The sequence below is a fragment of the Apteryx mantelli genome, chromosome 6 (genome assembly GCF_036417845.1).
Source record: "Apteryx mantelli isolate bAptMan1 chromosome 6, bAptMan1.hap1, whole genome shotgun sequence".
Lineage (NCBI taxonomy): Eukaryota > Metazoa > Chordata > Aves > Apterygiformes > Apterygidae > Apteryx > Apteryx mantelli.
The window spans coordinates 27,109,637-27,132,617 of record NC_089983.1 but is presented as its reverse complement, the minus strand read 5'-3'; the positions used below and the strand labels follow the sequence as shown (position 1 = coordinate 27,132,617).

The window sequence follows — 22,981 nt, the reverse complement described above, 5'->3', positions numbered from 1 at the left end:
TTGGTTGTCAGCATCAGGTAAGGGAGAAGAATTGCTATAGGTGGAGTCAAACTGCAGGAAGAAGGTAAGGGACCTTCCTGTTTGTTTTTTGTTGTTGGTCCCCACTCCCCACCGCGTTAAATTGAAGTTTTCCTGTTATCTGTTGCAGAGACACAGCTGAACGTACAAAACTGTAAGTTGCAGAGAAGGTTGGCAAAGAGGCTCTGCATTTTGTCAACTGTCTAGTCATCCAGTGTGACAGGTCAGGTTTACAAAAGCTTGAAAACTCCATCAGATGATAATTTCCACTATCTGACTCCTAATCTTGTTGGTGGAAAAGAATAGTTCAGGATCTTTTATTTTTTGTGGTTTTTTTCCTCAAAGGAACGGGAAAAGATTGCAGTCAGTCCTGCAGAATACTAATAAGAGAAGGAGGAGGAAGTGCAGTGTTGTGCTGATGCACACTAGAAAGTTGCACTAGTTGAATCCCTTGCATCAGTGTGAAAAAAGAGCAGGCCCTTGGGGTAAATGGACTTGCTTATGTTTTGCCTTAAACCAGATTTATTTTAGTTTGGCTTAAAATCAATATTAGTTTGTTTTTCTTAATAACAAAAATAAGAATTAATGTAGCCCTCTGCACTAATATAATTGAACTGATTGAATGTTACACTTGATTTGTAAAGTTAAAATTTAATTCAGTAACAAATGCAGTCTTGTGCAGATGAAACCTGAAGCTGAGTGAATTCAAGGCAAGGGGGCTGGCACACTGTCAAAACTGAAGAGCAGGAGAACACGACAGTGTATTCTGCTGACTTGTGCGCTTACTATCAACTGTTTAAATTAACCATTTCATAGGGTTTTTATCTGGGATTTTGAAAAGGTAACCTTGGAATCAGTAGTGAAATGTAGGCAGTAAAGCTGGTTACGAGGGACCGGCTGTTGTAGTTTGCAGCAGGTCTTGCCTTCCCATGGCAGGGCACAGCTTTAGCGCATGGGAGTGCTGGTGCGCAGCACAGGCGAGGGGTGCTGCGCAGCTGTTTAGGGAAGGCAGAATTCGCTCTAGCCACGGAAGTTCTCGTGCTTGTATAGCAAAATTCTTTTCCTGAACAACAGAAGTGAGATTGATGTAAGCTGCGTTTATGTGAACATTTTGCCAGTGTAGTTATGTCATTTACACAAGGTATTTCAAATGTGATAAATGGCAAACCTCTTCTCCCAGTACTCCATCTCCTTGAGACATTTGTTTTTAAGGGGTCATATACTTTTTAGATAACTCTTTTTTTTTTTTTTTATGGTCACCTGCAGACGTTTAAGATTCTTGATCAAACCTGCATGACTTCTATTAACATTGCTATTATTAAGAACAAACAACAGAGTAATTAGTTGCTTGTTAGTAGGAACTTTCCATGAGTAAGGACCGTAGGATGTGCCTTTTGTCGGCAGTGCTGATAAACAGCCTTGTGTTCAGACTCCGGAATTCAAAACCAGCCCAGGCTCTCAGCTTCAATTAAAGCTCATAAAACTGTTATGCTCTTACTGGAAGATGCATGTACCTGATAGAAGTGCTTTGTTTCATAGCTTTTTGTCTTTATATTTGCTGAGTCTGACTGATGAATATCTTTCTAACGTAAGAGGTACCATCTCTTTGGTTTGGTGCTGTTGCTGGAGTGTAAAATTTGCAGGGTAGAGGTGGTGACAGGTTTAGGAGAATAATGGCTTAAGCTTTCTTATTTTTAAATGTCTCTTATTTTTAAATGTCTCTTATTTTTAAATGTGAATGGAAATCTGTGGAGGCACAAACTCATCTCTCTTAAGGCTGCACACTTGGAAAGAGGTGATGTTCTGTAAGCTACTACTCTGTATATGGAACATGGACCTGCTGAGCCCTTGCAAGAGCATATAAATAATGGCTCAATTAACCAAAATTGCTTTAAGTTCTGTTACATGTTGTGCTCATCCCTTTCTAAAAAGATTGAATTTATACCAGCTAGTTCTTATGAAATAATATTAAAGTATACATCAGCCCTAATGAACACAGCATATGCTAGCTCAGACAGCTATTGTGGCCAAAGTATTAGACACATCTCAGAAACAGAAGAGGAATAGGATCAAAATGTTAATCTTGCATACCTTTTAAACTAGTAAGGTTAGAATAATGTAACTAGAACAAAATAGCACAGTACAAATAAGGACAGACATTGATCTCAGGAAGGGGAAGAAAGGCTGTACTTTTTATTAAACTAAATGAAAACTAACAAACTGTGCAAGCTATAAGTTAAGGACACAGGCAAAGAGTTCTTGACAAGTTGTTGTGTTCTTGAGCAAGGTTAGTAAGCCCTAAAGAACACAGTGCTTAATTATTTCCAAGACCTGGGCAGAGAAGTGTTGGGGAAAGGGTTAAAGAGTTAGAAAAAACAGCGGCTATTCTCTTTCATTTCAAACCGAGCTGGTACAAACACAGACAGACAAAGTAAGCATGATTGTGTGTGCATGTCTGACTGCTAAAGCCTTCCACAAAAGTGTCCATGATGTATTGCATTATGAAAAGGTCATAATACTTAACGCTGTTTACTTTAAATAAGGTTGGGGGGCTCATCCTATACCCCTCTTATCTGACACAGACCAGTTTCAGAACTGTAGCTGTGAGCTAGATGGGCTAAAATGTATTTGAAGAGCAGAACCATTTATCATCTAAAACCTGAGGGGGGAGTGAACTGGAGAAGTGCATCTCCCTGTCATTCCCTGTATTCAGCTGAAGCCTGAAATGAGAGGTGGGGGGCTGACAGCGATGTAGTTGCTGCATGCTTGCTTTGCACTGCTTCTCAGCTGTGCCGGCTGAAGCTGCGCGAAGAATTGAGGCTCTGTGTAGCGCTGGAATCCTGAAAGGTTCAGCTGGCAAACAACTGCTTGTGGAGCTAATTGCTCTCCCCATCTCACTGGCTGACTGGCACAAGAAGATTTATGTTGCTATTTAGACTTAAAACATGACCCCATCAGCTACAGGAGGGTAGAAAGCGAGGGAGACAGAGAGAATATTGATCAAGATGCAGGGGTGTAAGGAGAATGCCATTCAAGTATCTGAGGTATGCAGCGTGCCCAGCACGAGGCCTGCATTTCTGCATGCTGGCCTGGTTCAAAGCAACAGGATTTGGGATAGACTTGCCAGGAGTCCTTCTGCAGCAGGGGCATTGAAAGGAGCACTGTATAGTTAAACAATCTGCAAGTTGGAATCTTAAAATTTTGCCATGGTTTCTCTTTTCATTTTCCAATTTTTCTGAGGTCTTGCAGGCAGTAAAGAGTTTTCAAGCAGGTGTCAACAAAGAGCTGGGATGTAGTGGTAGTTTTGGATGCAGGCTGTGTCAGAATTATTCTGAGAAGGTAAGATGAAATTTTTATATCAATTTTACTGTTATAGGTCTTACTGTTTTCTTTCTGATCAAACAGTTAACTTCTAATGAATATGGCTGTCACTCTTGTGCGATTACCTTGATTTGTGAATAACTGGCATATACTTTAAGAATAAGGCAAAAAACCCACCAAGTATTGATCTGCCTTCATCCACATGTGGGGTTGTGGGTATTGCATTAAGTCTAGTGTTAAAAATAACATTCATGTGTGTAGAGAGTCCTAATTCATCCTTTTGTTATGGTATAGCAGAAAAATATCTTGTACCTTGCCTGAAGGAGATCAATATTAGCCTGTGTTGTAACTACTTCAGAAACACTGGCTAACCCCATCAGTCTTTACCTGGACTATTTGATGGATCAGGTCTGTAATTGTGAAAGACCTATGTATGTCTTCATAGTTTGACTACCAAATGTTTTTTATTTAATTACACAATTTTATTATGTAAGCTTCTTAGAAGTCTCTTATTTATTGAAGAATAGTCAATAGTAATTATGCAGTTATCTAGCCTATTTCATCCAAAGATCCCAGTGTAATGTAGAGTGATGTTTATTGTTTCTTTTTCTTTAACTGTGAAGTAGGAAGAAAAAGAGGAGCATGAAATCACTGCTATGGTGCTAGCTAAGAGGAATGCAGTTTTCAGTACTCAGAAAATATACATGTTAATAATGCTGCTAATGTTAATTTGTAAATAACAAAGATAAACTTATGCAGAAGCAAGACAGGTAGACTGGCTTCCATCCCATAAATGTTTCTTCTTGAAGGATAACAAGCAGAGAAGAATGGTTTTACCAGTCTAATTTCTTGCTGTCTAGATTCTCCACAAAATAGATCATTTCTCAAATTAATATATTGAGTTGCTGGCATGTTACAGCAGTAAACTGTTCACCAGTCAGCATGTGCCAGTCTTGTTCTCCTCTGTTAAACTCTACCCAAAACCCTTTCCACATGTGCCAGAGCAACTGTTGGTTTTGCAAGAAATGTAATAGGGTAAATCTTTCATAGCAGATACCTAATCCATTTCAGAAGAACTGCTGTTTAAAATCAGCTGTTGTTTCTCCTTGTTAAAATGTTTTAGAATCAACCTGGAACTGGGTGAAGCGTTCTAATTGTAACTGTAAAAATGCCATGTTTTGGGAAGATATTCTGCAGAAAGGACAGGGATTAGGTTATGAGGCAAATGGCCATTTTAAAACGAGCAAGCAAAAATCAGTGTTATTGAATGAGCAGATGGTGTTGTGTACTATGAGATGTTAGCTAGAAAATTTACACCTCACAGTGGTATTTAGCAAGAGTAGGGTACAGTAAAGTCCAGGAACATTTGAAGAAAGAAATATAAAAAAAAATCTGGAAAACATTAAATAATCTGTTTATTGACATTTGATATTGAAGAGTCAGATATGGATAAGCAAGCTGCTGCTTTGAAAGTGGTAACAGAAGAGTGTAGCTTAGAAAAATCAAACATGAATTTGAAGAAATGTCTCACTCCCATTTGTAAGTGAGTAATGCAGTTCATTAGAAATAAGTGAACTGAACCATAGGTTAATAAAACTACCTTTGCAACTTTAGCATATTCTTGGTAGATGAACTTCCCTTGCACTTAAGATATTGAGAGTATTACCTGTTCTAAGACTATTTTGAGAATTGCCTACGTATTGCTTCACTAAAAAGAATTGCAGTTATGTTGGTTTAGTTTAAAGAGCGAGCCAGGTGTATTCCCCTATCAGATACCTGGGATTAGATTTTGTATGGCTTGGAAATCGTAGTAAAAAGCAGAAAGTGCAGGTTCTCAAATTATGTTTCTCAGAGCATTTGCTAGTATGGACTGACTGGCTTTGGCTCTGTTGGAGCGTTGGCCGTTTTTCTCATTTCCTGGTACAGAACTGCATCTAAAAATATGTCATTTCCTAAGACTGATTTCCTTTGAGCAGTTGTTATAGTGTGAGTGAGGATGTTATGACTGTGTTTGGAAGGGAGAGGGTGCTCAGGATCAAGAATGGAAGGGAGAGGGGTTCATGGGATGCTCCCTGTCTAGTAGCAGTCCACAGCATCAAAACGTACCTATGTCCCTCCACGGTAACAAGGTACGAGCTCTGCAATGGATCTCACTGTCGGCGAGTGAGCTTCTAGGTTACATTTCAGCTCTATTCTTTGCATTTGTCTCCAGCTTTCAAGGAACTTGGGGATCTTTGAGATGTCACTACAAGGAACAACAAATGAGATCTATAAGCATTTTTGTTAATTAAATCTGCTGAAATACGCTGATAGTATCTGCATGAATGACTGAATTTCTGATAAGAGACTTAGGGTCTTCTTTCTAGTGAAGATGAAAGAGGCTTTTTTTCCGGTGGAGTTAAGCATGTTTAGATTTTGCCTGCTTCAGATAGCATTGGTACTCACACTCTTTCAAAGTAGGTTTCTAAAATATATATTTAAAAAACAAAGCAGAACAAGATTGAAAATATGGTTGGAACGACTGATCCCTGTAATGCCTGTGGTTGTTTGCCCAGCGCATGCACAGGTCAAAGTTCGGAGGGAAATGTGCGCTTGTCCAGGACGCGTTCTAAAGCGGCAACCACCTGCTGCTGCTGCTGCGAGCAAGCCCCGTAGTGTCAGCTGTGGCTGCATTTTCCGAGCTCCTCTTTTTTCATAGCTCTTTCCTCAATAATTTTGTAAAGGGAATTGGAAAGATTGATTGTTCTTGCATTTTTTCATTAGCACTGCTAAAGCTGTATTGTGGTTAAATCTGCCAGCTGTGTCTGGACCTTTGCTTCGTCCAGCGAAGTGCATGAAAATTGCTCATGGCTCTTATTTAATCATCCGTGTTTGTTTAGTATGAAATAAGTGATAAGTGGAAATGACATAGTTTCTTGGACGGAGGTACCAGAAATAATCTGGTATATTTTTCCTATTTATTTTTTTCATATGTAACCAACTGTTGTAGCCATTACTAAGAATACAGCATAATTGTGTAAGCCCTGTAAAGTTTTCATCCATTCAATTTACGTTTCTGCTAGAGAAGTGATGGTAATCATGTAATCTGGCCCCCGAATGTTGCTTAAGAGTTAGGTTTCTTCTCTCTTCTCAGCCATACTGCATTTCTACATTCAGTGAAAGAATACTTTGTTGTTGTCAGCTGAGATCCAGTCCTAGTAATAGGTGAATTACTGTTTGCACAACTCTCAGCCTACAAGAAAATATGGTGTTAAAAAAATACCTGAAAGCAAATCATTATTTCCAGGTTTTGCTCAAGTGAGAATGTGGAGAGCAGGGGAAGATGGAAAAAATGTATGTGCAAGGTGAAGCATGTAAAAATTAAGTATGTATGCAAGTGGAGGGGGAGCAAGCAGTACAGAGCTGGGGAGAATGCGGTGGGTTTTCTGGCGCAGTCTCAAATCTAAGTTATTTTGCACACAGAAGCAGCTTATTTTCAGATCTTGCAAGCCTGTTGGAGTTCTCACGGTTTGTACATTTCTACTGACAGTAAAATACAATGGTGCTTCTTCACAACTCTGTATATGGAGAAGTTTGTTATGAATTTAGGATTTAATTCTATTTATTTATTTGAGCTGTTTCTTAATACCTGCATGGAATATAAGGAGGCTCATTAAGTGGCCGGACTGAATGGGCACCTTCTTGATGAACGACTGGGTTTCACTACAAAAAAATCTTATTGGAGTGACACTCTTCAAAGTGACATGTTTCCAGTTAATTTGGTAAATATGTGTCAGTAAATGTATCCAGTAACACATCTGTTTTTCTGATTAAGTTTGTGGTTTGAAGAAAAGCCTCACTCAAACTTTCCATCCTGTTTTATACATTTAATCTAGGGCTATGATGCTTTTAAGGTTGGAGGCATAATTTGAAAACTGTGCTTTAGTGTATAAGTGACTTTTAGCTGTCTAAATGTTTGTTTGCTCACTGTTTATGTCCTTACTCTCTGAAATACGTATTAGGAAAGTACGTATCTAATGTACACCTATGAGTGTGCTTTGTGGGCAGAACTCTTTATCCCAGTTCCCCAGGACATGTCTTCCTGGTTTCTTGGGCTTGTTTTTGAGAACGTGGAAATCACAACTCCACTCAAAACTCTTACTTGTTCTGTTGGCTTTGGTCGGGTGGATTTCCCACTAAGGTTTTGGTTGGTACACTTTACTTGAATGTGATGAAGAACTTGTTTTGTCAGCTTGTGAATCTGCAATAGTTGTATATTACTGTTTCTGTGTGCATCTAATGCAAGAGTTTTATGGCTGTCTTGTTTGTTTTCACCTCCAATTAAGAGGGAGAGCCAAGGGGGAAGGTGGTAAGTTTGGAAGAGAAAGAGCAGCAGGAGTCTTTTAAATTGGATCTGTTGGTGAACAAATAGCAGTGTGGGACCACAGCTTCAGTTAGCTTCAGGAATAGTCTGCTCTTCAAATAATGGTAGGCTGTCTAGTAGCTGTAACGTGATATATTGTCCATGATTTTAGTGTGAAATGTCTGTGCCTCTTTTAATGATTTAATTTTGGTCTGAAATGAAACTGATGTAGTTCATTCAGTAAAATAAAAATAGGGGAGTGAAATTACAGTGCAAATATTTGTTCTGCACTTGTGTTCAAACTCCTACAATTTTTTTTAATGGCTTTTGTCATACTAATGAACAGTATGTGCCTGTTATGGTTGTTACCTCTCTAACAAATAGTGCCTTCAAATAATCGCTGGGAGCACTACTCTTTCAAATTGCCTTTTGGAAAAAAAATAACCAAGCGTTTTCATATTCCGATTGCTTCCATGTTCATTTTCTAAAATGTACCTAGTAAATTACATGATACTGCTTTCATTTCTCACAGAGCTCAAAGGGAGGTGGTGTGTGCTGTAGGGAGCACAAAGACAAGGCCTGCAGAGAAGGTGACGTTTGAATCTGAATTCCGAGGTCACGTGTGGCATGAATGGTCAATGGCCTGTTTCCAGAAGATAGTAATTCCCAACTTCTATCGTGTACTTGCTTGCTTGAGCTAGTAGGGTGAGCACGTCCACAAAAAACTTGATTATAGCACATCTGGTGCCACTCACTTGCCTCTGTACATACTAGCGGCAGCAGCCTCTTCTTTTGCAGCCTGTTTGCCGCAGGAACTCGGGCAGTGCTGGACAAGGAGATGGGGCAGGGCTCTGATTTATGGTTGTGGGCATGAGCCTGAGATTCCTGGGTGGCAGTGGCCTATTTCACAGGAGCAGGCAGCCGGGCTGGAGAATGGGCTCTGCGCGTGCGTCGAGCTGGTGAGCGCTGGGTCACCGCTGTAGCCAGTCTTGCTGGCCTGCAGTGCTGCTGCTCAGGACCTGTGCCTTCACACACCATAGCTGCCCGCTGTCGAGGGCGGCTAGACTGTGCCCCGCTGACTAACGATGGGATTTCCACAGACTGCAAATGAGCCGCGTGTGGACAAGGTAGCTGGGCTGGCTGTGGAGTACTAGGACCTTCACCCCCAAGTTTGTTTCCTTAAACAGCACGCTTGTCACTTCTGGAGTTAAACCCTGTGTTATTGTAAGGGGATTTCATGTGGTGACAGGCACTGCCGTGTTAGAAAATCTGAGTGAAAATCTCTTCAGCCCTATTTGTTTTATAGTTCATCTAACATTAATTATAAAACTGTCTAGTACATGTTTCACAATATCACTTTGTGCTTAGGTCTGTCCTGTGTGTGGATGGTGGTTGTTCTTACTTTAAATCTAAAAAGATGTATAGCTTGTAAAGCAGAGATTAAAGAAAGCTGTGGGTATTATGCAGGCCCTTTGCTGTTTGGCAGTGTGAAAAGTGTCGTGTATCTCCTAGTCTGTAACCAGAAAATAGTGCCTGAAATGGAAACCTGTATTTTGAAATAGAACTTTGGAACCAAATGGGCCATTTTTGTAGTTTGCCTGTGGAAAATGCTTTCTACCAAGATTAACAGTTAGGTCCTTGCTCTGACCATTAAATCACTAATATTTGTGTTAGCGGATGAATATCCGATCAGCAAAGCCTATTTCAAATCCATACAGACTGAGCTCTTGACTGGAGGGGAGGAAGTGTTTATTTTTCCAGGTGACTTTGAGAAAGTCAATAATTAGTGGCCTTTACAGAACAACAGGTAGCTCTGAAGCTCCAGTTTTGCTTTGTGATAGATTGCCCTGGTCATTCTGTTGCTTTTTGCTTCTTTTTCCAGCTGCTACCACAATCCCTTTTCTAAAGGAGGCTGATTTAATAAAATGAAAATTGCAATTCTTTAGATGCCAGGCCTCCAAGGAAACCAAGATTAATGGTGTGCTTGGTCATAACTTTACATTGGTAGTTGGAAAATGTAACTGTGGAGTAGCATATTAGCAGAATTATCAGTCACTTAAAATAACTGTTAATAACAGCGTGGGAATGATGAGTATCTCTGTAGTTAATGTCACAAGCGTGTTCCCCACTGCCATAATTACTTGTTGGATTTGCTGGGAGAGGGGTTCTTTGGAGAAGCCCAGTCTGTTGGTTCAGCTCCAGTTCCCATCGCCAGTGTAAGCCTGTGGAGGGAAGATCTCTTTGCACTCATTAGCCTGCGGTGCCCTTTTCTGCACCTTGGTTATAGTGCTGGAAGCAGAAGCCAGTCAGAAAGCAGAGGTGGTGCCTCTGGTATTCAAATGCAGCCTCTGTGCCATTGACCAACTTCAACTGTGTTGAGAAATACTGCGTGGGTTAAGAGGTTTCCCTCCACCCCTTTCCTAAAGCTTAAAAACTGTTGAGATATGTATTGCGTGAGGGAAGTTCTTACGTGACAGCGATTTGGCCTGGAAGGGCAGAATTGAGGCCCAATCCTGTTTCCAGTGCGATGGGGACTTGGCATCTGTTTATGTGAATGAGAGCTGAACTAAGAAGCGTGTAGGCTAGTTTCCCAGCTCTGTGTTACCTGTGACCTGTTCATTTTCCTGAGTTGTTGCTATCATAAAGCACTTTTCTCTTATGAATTATTAACATGTTCCTTATTTTGCAACACAGTTGTAAATAATAATTCCTAAGTGTTGGCTTGGACTGACAGAAGTTTGATCATGGGGCCATCAGGGCTGAAAGGAGTTGTCTCTGAATTGGGTGGTTGTATAATATGATACAGATGGACAAACTGGTACAAGAGAACTGAAAATCTTCTTCCATAGAGAGCTATCTAGATGTCCAGGCTGAGATCAGTGATCTCTGCCTGGAGATTTTAAGCATCTGACACAAAATAGGGAGTGTGACTGGTGATAGGGTAGTACAAATTTAACCTAAATAAGAGTTAGTGGTAATTATTCAAGTTCTTCATTTTGCTCGATAGAATTAAACTCTATGAGGACTAAGTACTGTGAGTGTGGGAAGAAAAGGACGCAGGTGTGTATGTGCCTAGTCAGGGGTGGAAGAAGTTTCGTACCGTTTAGCTTCATCTTTTTCCAAATTTGCCCCCCTTGTGTATATGGAGTCTTTCTGAAAACACAGTGAAGTGCAAAGTCTACAGTGGCAGCATTGTTATCTGAGAATAGCAACCTTAAATTGGACGTTTGTGCTCAGTGAAGGCTGAAAAATTGGAAATTGCTTACACCACTATTTTATTCCGCCTATTTGTGGAAATGGCTAATGGTTTGTTACCCAGGAAACACTTCCAGTGATTTCTGCCACAGTCTGTTAAAGCTCAGAGCTGGCACTATTAAAAGCTGTTACTTTTAAAGAAAGGATGGCAAAGATGCAGTGCCTTGTTCAGAGTAGAAGATACCATGGGAAAGGAAAGAATCTGAGGAATGAAGAAAGGTTTGGAAGATAGCGGAGTGTCTGAACTGAACGCAGACTGTGGTATTTCTTGTATTTGTTTAAATCGGAATGTGACTTGCTCAGTGGCAGCTGTTTGCTTTCACGAACTGGATTTTTCTTTCCAAAAATATTAATGACATTTCTCCCTCCTTTTGACTTGCTTTCTTCTGAGTTAGCATCTAATCCAGAGATACTGTAATGAATCACTGGCAGTTTTTCTTTGAAGTATGTTTTGAAAATTATGTGTTGTGTCCTTCAAAAGTGCCAGGCTGTAAGTGGGGAAAAGAAAAATCACTGTGGAGCGAGGGAACTACTTCCTAGGAACTTAGAAAGTTGCACTTAAGATTATAAAAAAACTCCTTTTGGAAGTAATCAGGGTAGTTTTGTGAACAATATCGGTGGAGGATCAGAGAGCTTTAAGCATAAACTATTCCTTATTCCCACTGTTACTGTTGTTTTCATTAGCTGAGAAGGATTTTGTAGCCGTGCAATAAAACTGTCACAGCTGCCTACTAAATGTCTCAAGTATTATCAGTGAAATCAGAGAGGGTTTTTAAATCAGCAGTTTTCTGGTTAATATTCCTTATTATTTGTTAAGATAGAAAGCTATTTGTGGTGTATTTTGTGTTGGATTTTAAGAACAGTGTTGGGCTACTACTGATTTAACATTGCAGCCTTTCTTCTTGTTTGTCTGATTGCTGTTGCTGAGTACATGTCAATACTAGTCAACAAACTGAGGCACGAAGGCTGCCTAACTATGTCTTAGAAGTTGGTTCCCCCCTCCTTTCACTTCTTTGAAATATGTGGGTAGGTATAAAGCATGTTTTCTTTAAGCATACACTTAGCCAAAGATCTGTTCCAGCTTTAGATGAAGTCAGTAAGAGTTTTGATGCCTCTTTGGAGGCTTGAATAGTGTTGACATAATTCATGGAATGAAGTGTTTCTTGCCTCAGCTGTTTCCTTTGGGAGTAATGGCAGTGAAGTAGCGCAGGTATAGCCATGCCCGGGGTCTGGAGGGGGTGGCATTTCGCCAGGTCCTGCTCATGAGAGGGGATGCTGGGGTGAGCATGGCTGGGACGTGTCAGGAGAGCCGGGCCAGCGGGACCTGAGCACTGTAGGCACCGTCCGCCTGCGCCGCAGTTGCATCTCGGCATCACGTGCAGGCCGGGAGCTCAACCTGTGTCTCTATAGGATTATCTGAAATTTGGCCATGAGTCTGGGTTTGTAATGGAGTAAATCTGCCCCTAGGAGCCTGCAGATGCTCAGTAATTGTTAGTGGGACTTCAGTCATTATCCCCCATCTCCAAAAAGTAGTTAAGAGAAAGCAATAATTAATCTGATTCTAACCAATAGAGCAACACAACTGATGTGTTTGGTTTGATATTGGAATTTCAGTTTGAAATCGGAAAGCACATGTTTTAATTATAGGGTATAAATGAAACCAAAGAGCATTGTAGCTTTGTGCCAGTGTGTGAGACAATTCTGATTATTATTATTATTATTATTATTTTTAATATTGTCACTTAATAGACATTTCTTTTGATCTATAGAAATGGCATTTTTGAGGGTAACAGAATGAACTACTAATAGAAATTCATTTAACACCTGTGCAGTCTGACAGGCTTGGGGGAAATGTAATCAGTTTGCAGTGTGTATTTAAGCAAAATTAATGGAGAAAATCAGGATTTGAGTAACATGAAGCATCTGATTCTGCAATTTACATGAGGAATAGTCTTTTTTTGTGTCTCACTTTTAGCTCATTTGATAAATACTAGATGCTAAGTCGTCATAACTAAAATCATAAGAAGTTAAGGCTCCGTCAGCAGCTAGTGCTCAAATAGATTTATGTTTGGTATATTGTATGGTTTAGCTTCTGCTATCTGCATGGTAATACAACATGAAATAGAAAAATCAATAAAATATCCACATTTTGGAGTCTGAGGTATTCACCTCCAACTGAGTCTGCAATCTGGACAACTGGGCATTATTTTGGTATAATTATAATACAGATGCAGGAACCTGGGTTTGGGCAGTCAGACCTGCATAGAAAGTTCTGGCTGTAGCCCTCGCACACCTTAAAGGAGAAGTCACAATAGATAAATGAATCATATCCAGATCAGGAGGAAAAAATGAAGAACTTATTTTTGTCAGTCTTCATTTGCGGAGGAAGATCTTTCATTTTTAGGCTCTGTGTTTCATCCGCTAATATAAGTAGATAACCATATCTAGAAAAGCACTTCCTTCCCCCCCTTATCTCCTTCCTTTTGCAGAAAGAGATTCTGCTTGCTGTTGAAAATGCTGAACTGGAATGCGCATAGCTGCACACAGAATTACCTTTTTCTTTTTTCTTTCTTTTTTTCTTTCCATAATGAGCTCAAACTCGATTAAATTTCCTTTATTCCTCAGCAGAATAAGTAGCCGTATTATAATGACTGGAATGTGTCCTCAGTCTGCAGGACTCTACTGAGCTTGCAGCACAGCTTTTTCAGGCACCGAACCATCTGATTAATTTGGACTGCTTCAGTCATGCTGAAGTTCACACTGGTGTGTGATCCCATGTGATACGTCCCAGGCTTCGTGCACACTTTCTCATTGGCATGCTTTTATTTTTAAATAAATAATTTGGTTTCTATAACAGAACTCTGATTTCTCAAATGCACCTCTGTGAACAGTAGGCAAGGTGAATAGTAACACTATTCATATGTAAGTCACAATGTGCTTGATGGGGATTGTTGTTTTACGTGATTTATTCAAAGATTAGATGCACATGACTTTCTTGTTCGCTTTTCCTAATAATGTTGATAATCCTAATAGTGTTGGTAATCCTCATCTCCTTTAGTAATCTGTCTAGCAGAACCTGGAAGCATGGGTTTAGTCTACTCTGCTGTGGTCTTTCAGGCAGATATGTAGTAAAGCAATGTAGATGGGTTCCTCCTTGTTTTAATACCTCTTTGGCTATGACTTGAAAATACATTTCAGTATTTACCATTGTATCTACCTGAATGGATTTAATCCTTTACAAGGGCCCGCTCATAGTGTGTACTACTGTTTAATTGTATTGTATAATATAATAAGACTTGCAGCATCGTTTAGCAGCAATGCACCTAACAGGAGTCAAGATTTTTTTTTTTTATTTCATGAGCCTTGAGGACTAATGACAGAATTTTTGACAAAACTTCTTTGAAGATTGGAGGGTTTTAAATAAGTCTGCTTCAAAATACTTTTTTTGCAGTGAAAACGAATTTAGGAAAAATTGAGATTTGGTTTGGGCGTATGGGCACTGGGAAATATCTAAGGTAGCATATTTCCTCTGAGATCATGTTGGCCCTAACTGAAACTTTTTCTTAGTAGGCTGAACCATTGCATTTTTCATCTATTTGTCTTTAACAAGTGTCTGTTTGAGATGTCATAGCGTGTTGTGGGAATTTTGGGTCAAGTGGCACATCTTTTCATTTATCTGCTGTTAGCTAAGCTGCTTATTCCTTGATGCCTCAGTGGGTCTTCCCTCTGGCTGAATCATGACCAAGATTATGGGCACATCGTCATGGTATGTCATAAAAGATATAATTTAGCTAGGGAGAGGCTATAATCTAGCTATCTCATAGAAGAGAACAGGGTCATAATTTTCTTGATCTAGCACCATTGCGGTCAGTAGTATACAGACAGATGGTGAACTTGAGTTACTGAATTTCACTAAAAAAATCTGATCAGAAATCTTTTATTTCACCATTCTGATCACAACTAAAACCTTAGGTCTTCTGGAACTGAAATATTTCTTTTATTTTTTTTCCAAGCTTTGGATGAAAAAGTTGAAATAATAGAAATCTCTATGAGTTAGAAAATCAGTGCCTCTGCTTTTTTAAATTACTGGCTGCTAGTATTAAAAAATTTAAATCTCATCTTATCTGTCTTTTCCTGGAGGATAACAGAACTGAGGAGAAAATGTATCCATTCCCACAGTATCAATAGCTCAGAAACTAGTTCTTTTGCAAAAGAGTCGCTCCTCAAACATTTGTGTTAAATGCCCTCTTGCCAGAATTGGAAAGTGAAGTTATTAATGGCCTTTCTAAAACATGTTTGTTTAGATTACAGACTCTTGTGATGACTGCTGTGTTTCTGAAGGAATCTTTGAATAAAATGCCAGACGTGTAGGGGGAAGAGAAGATAATTTAGAACAAAACACCTGATTTTATGTATGTATCAGTCAAAAGCAAATATTTTGCCAAAGGCTGTACTACTCAGCAGGTCAAACTGTGGATTTTTGAAGAATTTATTTATATAAAATCAATGAAAACTCAGTTGTTTCACAACACACATTTTTCTGTTTCAAAAATGTCTTTTTTCATAATAGATCATTTTCATTTTCTCTCGTATTAAAATGACATTGAGTAAACATTTTCTTAATAGTGGAAATCAGTGTATTAATCGTGACCGATCAAGCTGGTGTATGTTAGATATGAACAAAAGTGAGTTTGGTTTTTGGTAAGTTTGCGAGTGTGTTTTGGGAGGCTGGAAAAAAAGCGTTCTGAGGTCCATCAGTTTGCTTTGCCCCGCGTCCGTCCCGAGGCACGTGGCACGGCTTTCCTCTCCCGAGGGGAGCTCTGGAGCCGAAGCCTTAAAGACGGTCCGAGTTCTTCTCTGTGGCCTGTGCATCTAGCTGTGTCCTCAGCGCTGCCCGCCCCAATATGGCAATGTCGCAGAGCTTTTCTTCAAATAACGCTTTTCACCAGGCCCAGGAAGCCCATGGAGTCCAGTTCAGCTTCCAGGCGTATATTGTGCCTGCAGGATTGTGCCTATCTAGTAGTTGTTCTCTCTTCCCCGTTTTTTCAGCTGAACATGATGTTTGTTGTTTCTTTACCCTCCACAAACTGTGGTGCTGTTGCTGTATACTGGTTGTCACTAATTTCAGCTAGTGAATTTCAGAGGTGGCCTGCGCTTTGCATGTGTGTGTGACAGTTGGGAAGAAAGTGCCCAGGTTTTTGTTTTCCTGAAAACCCTTATTTAGCAAGTAAATACATCTACTGGTGACCTTGTGGTAATACTCAGAGGAGAGAGTTGATATGGGAGAAAAACTTGCTTTATTCAGTTTTTAAAATAAGAACCTTCACAGTTACCAGAAAAGGGTCTGGAGAGCTCGTTCAAATGCCCGTTTGGGAGAGCAGAACTCTCTGTGGGAATGGGCTGTGTTTGCTGGGAGTTTGGCTGGAGAGAGAACTTGGCAGCTTGGGGAAGGGCTGTTTGGACAAAGGAGCAGCGAGGGCGCATGAGAGTTTGCACAGGGTCTGGAGTGGTTTGGGGGTCTGAACCCTTGCTTGGGCCAGGAGCAGTCCAGCTTTGCTTCACTGGCATGAGATACTGAAGGTGTCTCTAAATTCAGCCAGGTGGTGGCACAGGGCTTGTGTAAAACTAGAAGAGTCTGAAAGCAGGTGAATTCACTGTTTGGGGAGTTTTTGGTCATTTTAGCAAAAATACTTTCTCCTGCGCTTACCAACAATGCCCAGTAAGGCAGCCCCCCCCCCCCCCAAAAAACCCAAAAAACAAAAAAACCAAACAACCCACCATTGACTCTGTGATAGAGGGATAGTTTTCGCAGAACTGCAAGATAGCTCCTTTTGAAGGTATGTGCACTTTTAGTGCTGTTTCAGTGAAGGCAGGTTTTGGAGGAGAAAGTTAATTAATTTATTTTTTTTTGAAAAAGAAAGAATAGTGCCATGATGTAGTTTTTCATCCTCCTTCTTCAAATGTTTGCATATCAAACCTTTAGCAACACGATCAAAATGTTTCCTGATTCTGTTGTTGTCTTCCTCTGTTTTCATTCACCTTTGCAAGTCCCTTGAAATTATTTTCCTTTCTCAACAGATTGCTGGTTGGAGCCCCTCGAGAAAAAGCCCTTCCATCCCAACAAGCTAACAGAACAGGAGGGCTGTACAGCTGCGACATTACGTCTTCAAGTACACGCTGCACCCGGGTCATATTTGATGAGGACAGTAAGTTTTTCAGCACTTTTGTTTTGGATTGAAACAGATGTCTGGTTTTTCTCATCCAATGTGGTCCTTTCTACAGTAAATGTATCGGTTACTTTTATGAATTCATATATAACTTTTTTTTTGCATTGGAACAAATTGTAGTTTAATTGCTAAGGTAACATGAGATGCTTAAAGCTTGTTAGGTTTGAATGCTCTTACGTTCTTTAGTAAGCTGATGATGTGTCATAAAGTAACATGCTAGAAATGTTTTATAAAAGGGATGTTGGCAGTCATAAAATGTGTAGACACTGCCACCTACAGGCTGTCTCATGTACTGTATGAAGCTGCTGTCCTGACAGAGACTTAAAAAAAAATATGTATATAATATATAAAAAAAAGAAGCTGACATTTGAAGCTGAATTATGATATTCTGCAGCTGATCCAAAGATGGAGAGTAAAGAAGACCAATGGATGGGTGTAACTGTCCAAAGTCAGGGACCAGGAGGAAATGTGGTGGTAAGTCTATAGGACTAACTTATAAAATTATTTTGGACTTACAGTAAATGTTTTGAGTGGTCTGCATTTCTATGCAGCTTTCTAAAAGCTAGCTTCTTTTATTTTAATCCTGGATTGTAGTTTCTTATAATTAAAGACTTAAATGTCTCCCTAGCAAAATGAGATACTTGAGATTATAAGTTTTAAAATACTTTTCTAACTCCGAGTTAGCCTGTCTTTATAATCTTGGTACCAGTCTAGGATGTGCAGTTATTTTCTTGGTGTACACATTTTATCTTTGTAATGTACACATTGTTTTTTTTTAAATACCATTTTCTACAAAAATAGGGTGATAAAATTTTAAAAAGTAGCAGACTATCATCAGCCTGTTGTCTGAGATGATCAGTCTCACTTTGACTTTCACCATGGACTTTGGCCGAGTTGATCCTATGTAGTAATGTAGTCTGGCCATTGCCCTGGGACTTGGGAGGAAGAGCATGATGCAGTAAGACCTTGTACTAATGATGATACAAGTTATTATTTTATACCATATAGAGAGAAGAAGCTTTCAGGAGTTACCAGAGAGTGTCATCATCTATCTTTTTAGGTTAAGAGCTTTTTCTCAATTAAATTTACCTCTCATGGTGCCACAGGATGCCAGCTTTATCATAAAATGGGTGTGCAGTGGAGCTTCCCCCATGTAATTGTATTCTTGCAAGTTATCCCTTTGAATCTCACTACTTCCAAAATTGCATGCAAGTTACTTCAGGGTGACTCTGGAGTTACTTCGGGATAATAGAGGCAGTAATGACTTGTTCCAGTCCCTCAGAACCCTTGGGGGGGGGAAGGGCAGACAGAAAGAATCCTGTTGGTTTAATCATCCATCATCAATTAATGCATCTTCTCTGTGTTGCGACTTCTCTAAGGAGGAGCTTCTCCTTGTAAGTGATAAGTGGAAAACAGGCACCTTAGATGAACTGTGGGCAGCCTGAAGGTCACTGTACAGTAGAGTGCTGTGTAACACTTCTCAGCGTCGCTCAAGAGTACTGCAGCGCCCATAGTGTGGAGCAGCAAAGAAAGCTGGCAAAGGGGTGTATGATTGTACCACCTCTTTTTGACAATGGTTTGGTGGTTACACAACTCCTAGTGGCTATTCATCTTTTGTGTAAAGTATTTGATCCAAATTCTTTGTGAATTATTCTTGGAGCAGGGGCTGAAGCCTAGGTAGGTCACTGTTGCCAGGTGAACAGCCTAACCACTAGTCTAAGGTTATGCTCACTGCTTTTCCCTTTCTCTGTCCCAGTGACTACGTAAGAAGTAGGAACAATTCCTTTTCCCTTCTCTTCCCCTTACTGGAAAAGCTTTCAGCCTCCAATCTATGGCACTTTTCTGGGAGAGGTAAGTTTTGAACAGTCTCAGGCAGAAGGTAGTTGAACCAGCTTTCCATGTCCTGTGCAAGTATGTAGGTGATGTAGCTTGTGATGGCTGTGGAGAAACACAGCCACTTTTTTCTTTTTGAGGGATAGGGTTGTTCTCCCCTCACTTCTTGACAGAGAGTGAATAGGTATCAGGAGGAGGTTTAGGGCTAAAAATCATAAATCCCGCAGAGAAGAGAGGTTTAACGACATCATCTTCCATGACCAGAAAGTTGGTTGCTGTGAATTGTATCCATAGATGCCTAACTATTCCCATGCATTCCCCATAGGGTATACAAGGCTCTGCATTGCACCACAGGTATGTCCACAGGGAGACTAATAGTATTGCTAGCACAAAGTATTGCTTAAGGAGACCAGTCGTCTGCTTTGATGACTTGCATGAAAACATCCAGAAAGCATCACTTATTATCTCTTCTGTCTTGCAGACGTGTGCACATCGCTATGAGAAAAGGCAGTATGTAAACACAGTGCAGGAAACCCGGGATATCATTGGAAGGTGCTATGTGCTGAGCCAGGATCTCACCATTAAGGATGATATGGATAATGGAGTATGGAGTTTTTGTGATGGTCGTTTAAGAGGCCATGAGAAGTTTGGTTCCTGTCAGCAAGGCGTTGCTGCTACTTTTACTAAAGACTATCATTATATTGTGTTTGGTGCCCCAGGCACTTACAATTGGAAAGGTATGACCTGTCTTCCATCCGGTCAACCCTTAAACCTGCCTCCCCAATCTCCTCTTAGATTTTTCACAAATGTTGCATCTAAGTTTCTAAAAATGTTTTTTGGGAATAAACCTAATGGGGATCTAATGGGGGATATTTTACCCAGTTTTTACAACATGCTATACTCTTATATCACAAATATTTAGTGAAGTTCCTTTAAATATTTTTGGGGGGACTACTTATGAATGGTTAACAGGACTTTGCACATACCTACAGAAAATTTTTCTCATATTAGTCTTAATTTCATGGTAGGATTGAGTGTTCGTTCTGAGACTTTCACACTGGAACAAATTATTAAACTATTTTAAAGTTATTTGACCAACTTTTTCTTCTAATTTGAGCAAACATTAGATATCTGCACTGAGATCTTTGTTTATCCTTCAATATTCTCTTCTCTACCTTTGAGAAATGTATGGAAAGTAGTATTTCCCAAATTCAATACTGGAGGATTGTAAGAAGATAACTGAACAGAGCAAAACTTCATATATTGATATTTAAATTTTTTACTCAAGTAAAATTCCATGGATAGTCCGTCTGAGTAAAAGCCACAAGGACTCTTGTATCATTTAGGAGATAGCCCAAAACTTAGGGAAAAACAAACAAACAAAAAAAATGGATTTTTCTCCACTGGTTTATACTGAGAAGCATCTAAATGGCCAGCCCTGTCTTTCTTTTCTTAAAGTGATTTTTTCCATTTGCACTTCATTACACCAACAACTGTAAATACTTCTCTCCTCCTCTTTAAAACATCTGATCCTTGACCTGTTAAGATTTTTTTCCTTCACACACCTGCATCTGCCATATGAACCATGCAAAATCTTTGAGTTAAGCTCTGGTACAAGGTGTACTTTTGTGAAAACTTAATCTTCCACATATCTGTTTCTGTCAACAAAATCTGACCAAGCTGAAACAGCATATTGAGTTCAGAATTATTGCTTTACCTTAATTGCAGAGAACTGCCATGGCAGTGTATCAGTCATAAGAGTACTCTTTCATATCATGGAAAAGCATGTTTGTGCTCACCAAATTGTTAAATATGCCTGTCAATAAAAGGGAAGCACCCACTATATTGAGCTATCACTCCTTTGCCCTTAGATAATGTTTTCAAAATACATCACAAGTGTTTGTCCTAATCGAAGTTATTTTATGATTTCTTTTTTTGTAATCTTATCATTTATCTCCCTTTTAAGAGAGGCTTTATGAGATTAAGATATGTGGGAGGAGGGTGATTCATGACCAAGCTAGTTCCATGCTTTTGAGAATTTTATTAGTATACCATATTTTCCAGTCATTGCATGGTGTCTGTATAAAATAGCATGAGATTCTGGCACACAGCTAGAACTTACAGATTCATTGCCTTTTGAAAATTATTTCTTCCTGTGTGCTATTCTGCATTTGTCTCCATTTAAATAGCTATTGCTATCTCATTAATGGTAATATTAGTCAGGAACCATTTATCTATTATTTTTTCCCTTGCCATTCATTTGCTTTTATTTTATCATTTCATTTCTTCAGGGGTGGTTCGTGCAGAGCAAAAGAATCAGACATTTTATGATCTGGGTATCTTTGATGATGGGCCTTATGAAGTTGGTGATGAGAGCCGCCAAGATATGAATCTAGTTCCTGTTCCAGCTAACAGTTATTTAGGTAGGATTAAGCACGTATGGTAAATCTCTTTAGGCTTCTTAAACATCTGTGATCTCAATGTGGTGCGATAATATGAAATGGGAGCAAAAAGCTATTCATTTACGAACCCTGTAAAACGTTACCTATTTGGGGTAATTCACATCTTCCCTCACATTTATGGGCCAGTTTAAAGTGTAAGATGATACTCTATTGAGGCACCTATAAGAGCTGCTAATGTTAATGAGACTTTCAAGAGCTGTGATCAGGACCCACAAATTCTCAGGGAGTGATTGTAATCACTCTGTCAGTCTAATGGTAAGTACTGTCTGTAGATCTATAGTCCTTAGTCACAAGGTCTCTGCCATGTGGTGTCACAAGGTTTATGAAAATCTTGAGTTTCTGGATATGACTGTTAGGAGTGCAGTTTCTCTTTCCTGGTAGGTGAGTGCAATTTTTTTTATCCTCTTAAGGTTTTTAAAACTTCAGTGGCCTTTTTGCAGGCTGTCTTAAATAAATCAAATGCAATGTGATAATTTAGATGTCTCTTAAACACTACTCACGTTACAGTATTTTATATTTTTAAGTTTGCGTGCGTGTGTGTGTTGAGGGAGGAGAGTCTCTTGTGCTTTGTGCAAACATGAAGGCAAGATTATGTCCTTAGGCTAATGGATGTTACTGTAAATCAGCAAGATAAGTTGGTGCAGAGAAAAAGCTATGCTGTGTTTTTGAAAAGACCCTGAGTGTAAAGAGGTTGCACCTTTCTGTTCTAGTGCAGATTTCTGTGGTATATTGATCCAGTGCTTTTGGCATATGCAACAAATAGGTTGTTGGTAATTTAAAACTGGAATTTAGATGTTAGTGATGGAAAGTTGAACAGATGGGAAGTGCATTGCTTATATATATATATATATATATATATATAAAAAGAGCAAGCTGAGAAAAGAGCCAGCTTAGAGCTAGATATCTGTTAGAAGAAACAGAGCATAAACTGCAGTTAAATATGAGTAGTAATTACTAGAAGTAAAAATCATAAAAATGTACGTTACAAACACAAGCTCATAGCCTTTTCTAGTGAAAGAAGAAATGGTAGGGAGAAGAGTGCTGTGGAAGGAGTCTTCTTTTGCTGTGAACAGAGTAAGACTCTTCTTACACTGCAATCTCATAATAAATGTAGTCTCCTCAACATGAAGGCTGCCTTTGGATTTGTTACAATCAAAACTAGTTCCATGCAAGCTGGGTGTTTGCTGCCATTGCTATTCCCTATGTTCAGACAGTAAAGATATGCATAGCTACAGTTACTTTGCTTAACTACTGTTTTTTTTCTCTTTAATCTTTCACTCATATGTTTACAGGTCTTCTATTTCTGACAGCTGTGTCTGATACTCACCCAGATCAGTTTGTATACAAAACATTGCCTCCCCGCATACAGGTGGACAAATCAGTGGATGTAATGATGAATAGCTACTTAGGTTTGTGACCAATCGATTTGGCAGCATCTGGTCAGACATAAACTTCAGACCTTTGACATGACATTTCCCACCCAACCCCCTTCCTTTCAAATACATTGCAAGTAAAAGCATGTT

The 22,981-nt window shown here is 39.5% G+C and overlaps 1 protein-coding gene across 2 annotated transcripts in view; it reads left to right on the top strand.

The window, feature by feature from the left end:
• The window catches only part of ITGA6 (integrin subunit alpha 6), a 47,556-nt gene that overhangs the window by 4,497 nt on the left and 20,078 nt on the right, over positions 1-22,981 (top strand). For both annotated transcript variants that reach the window (XM_067299059.1, XM_067299060.1), the window contains exons 2-5: positions 17,015-17,142; positions 17,558-17,637; positions 19,478-19,733; positions 21,288-21,419. In XM_067299059.1, the coding sequence (XP_067155160.1) occupies positions 17,015-17,142; positions 17,558-17,637; positions 19,478-19,733; positions 21,288-21,419 (596 nt within the window). The remainder of the gene's footprint in view (positions 1-17,014; positions 17,143-17,557; positions 17,638-19,477; positions 19,734-21,287; positions 21,420-22,981) is intronic.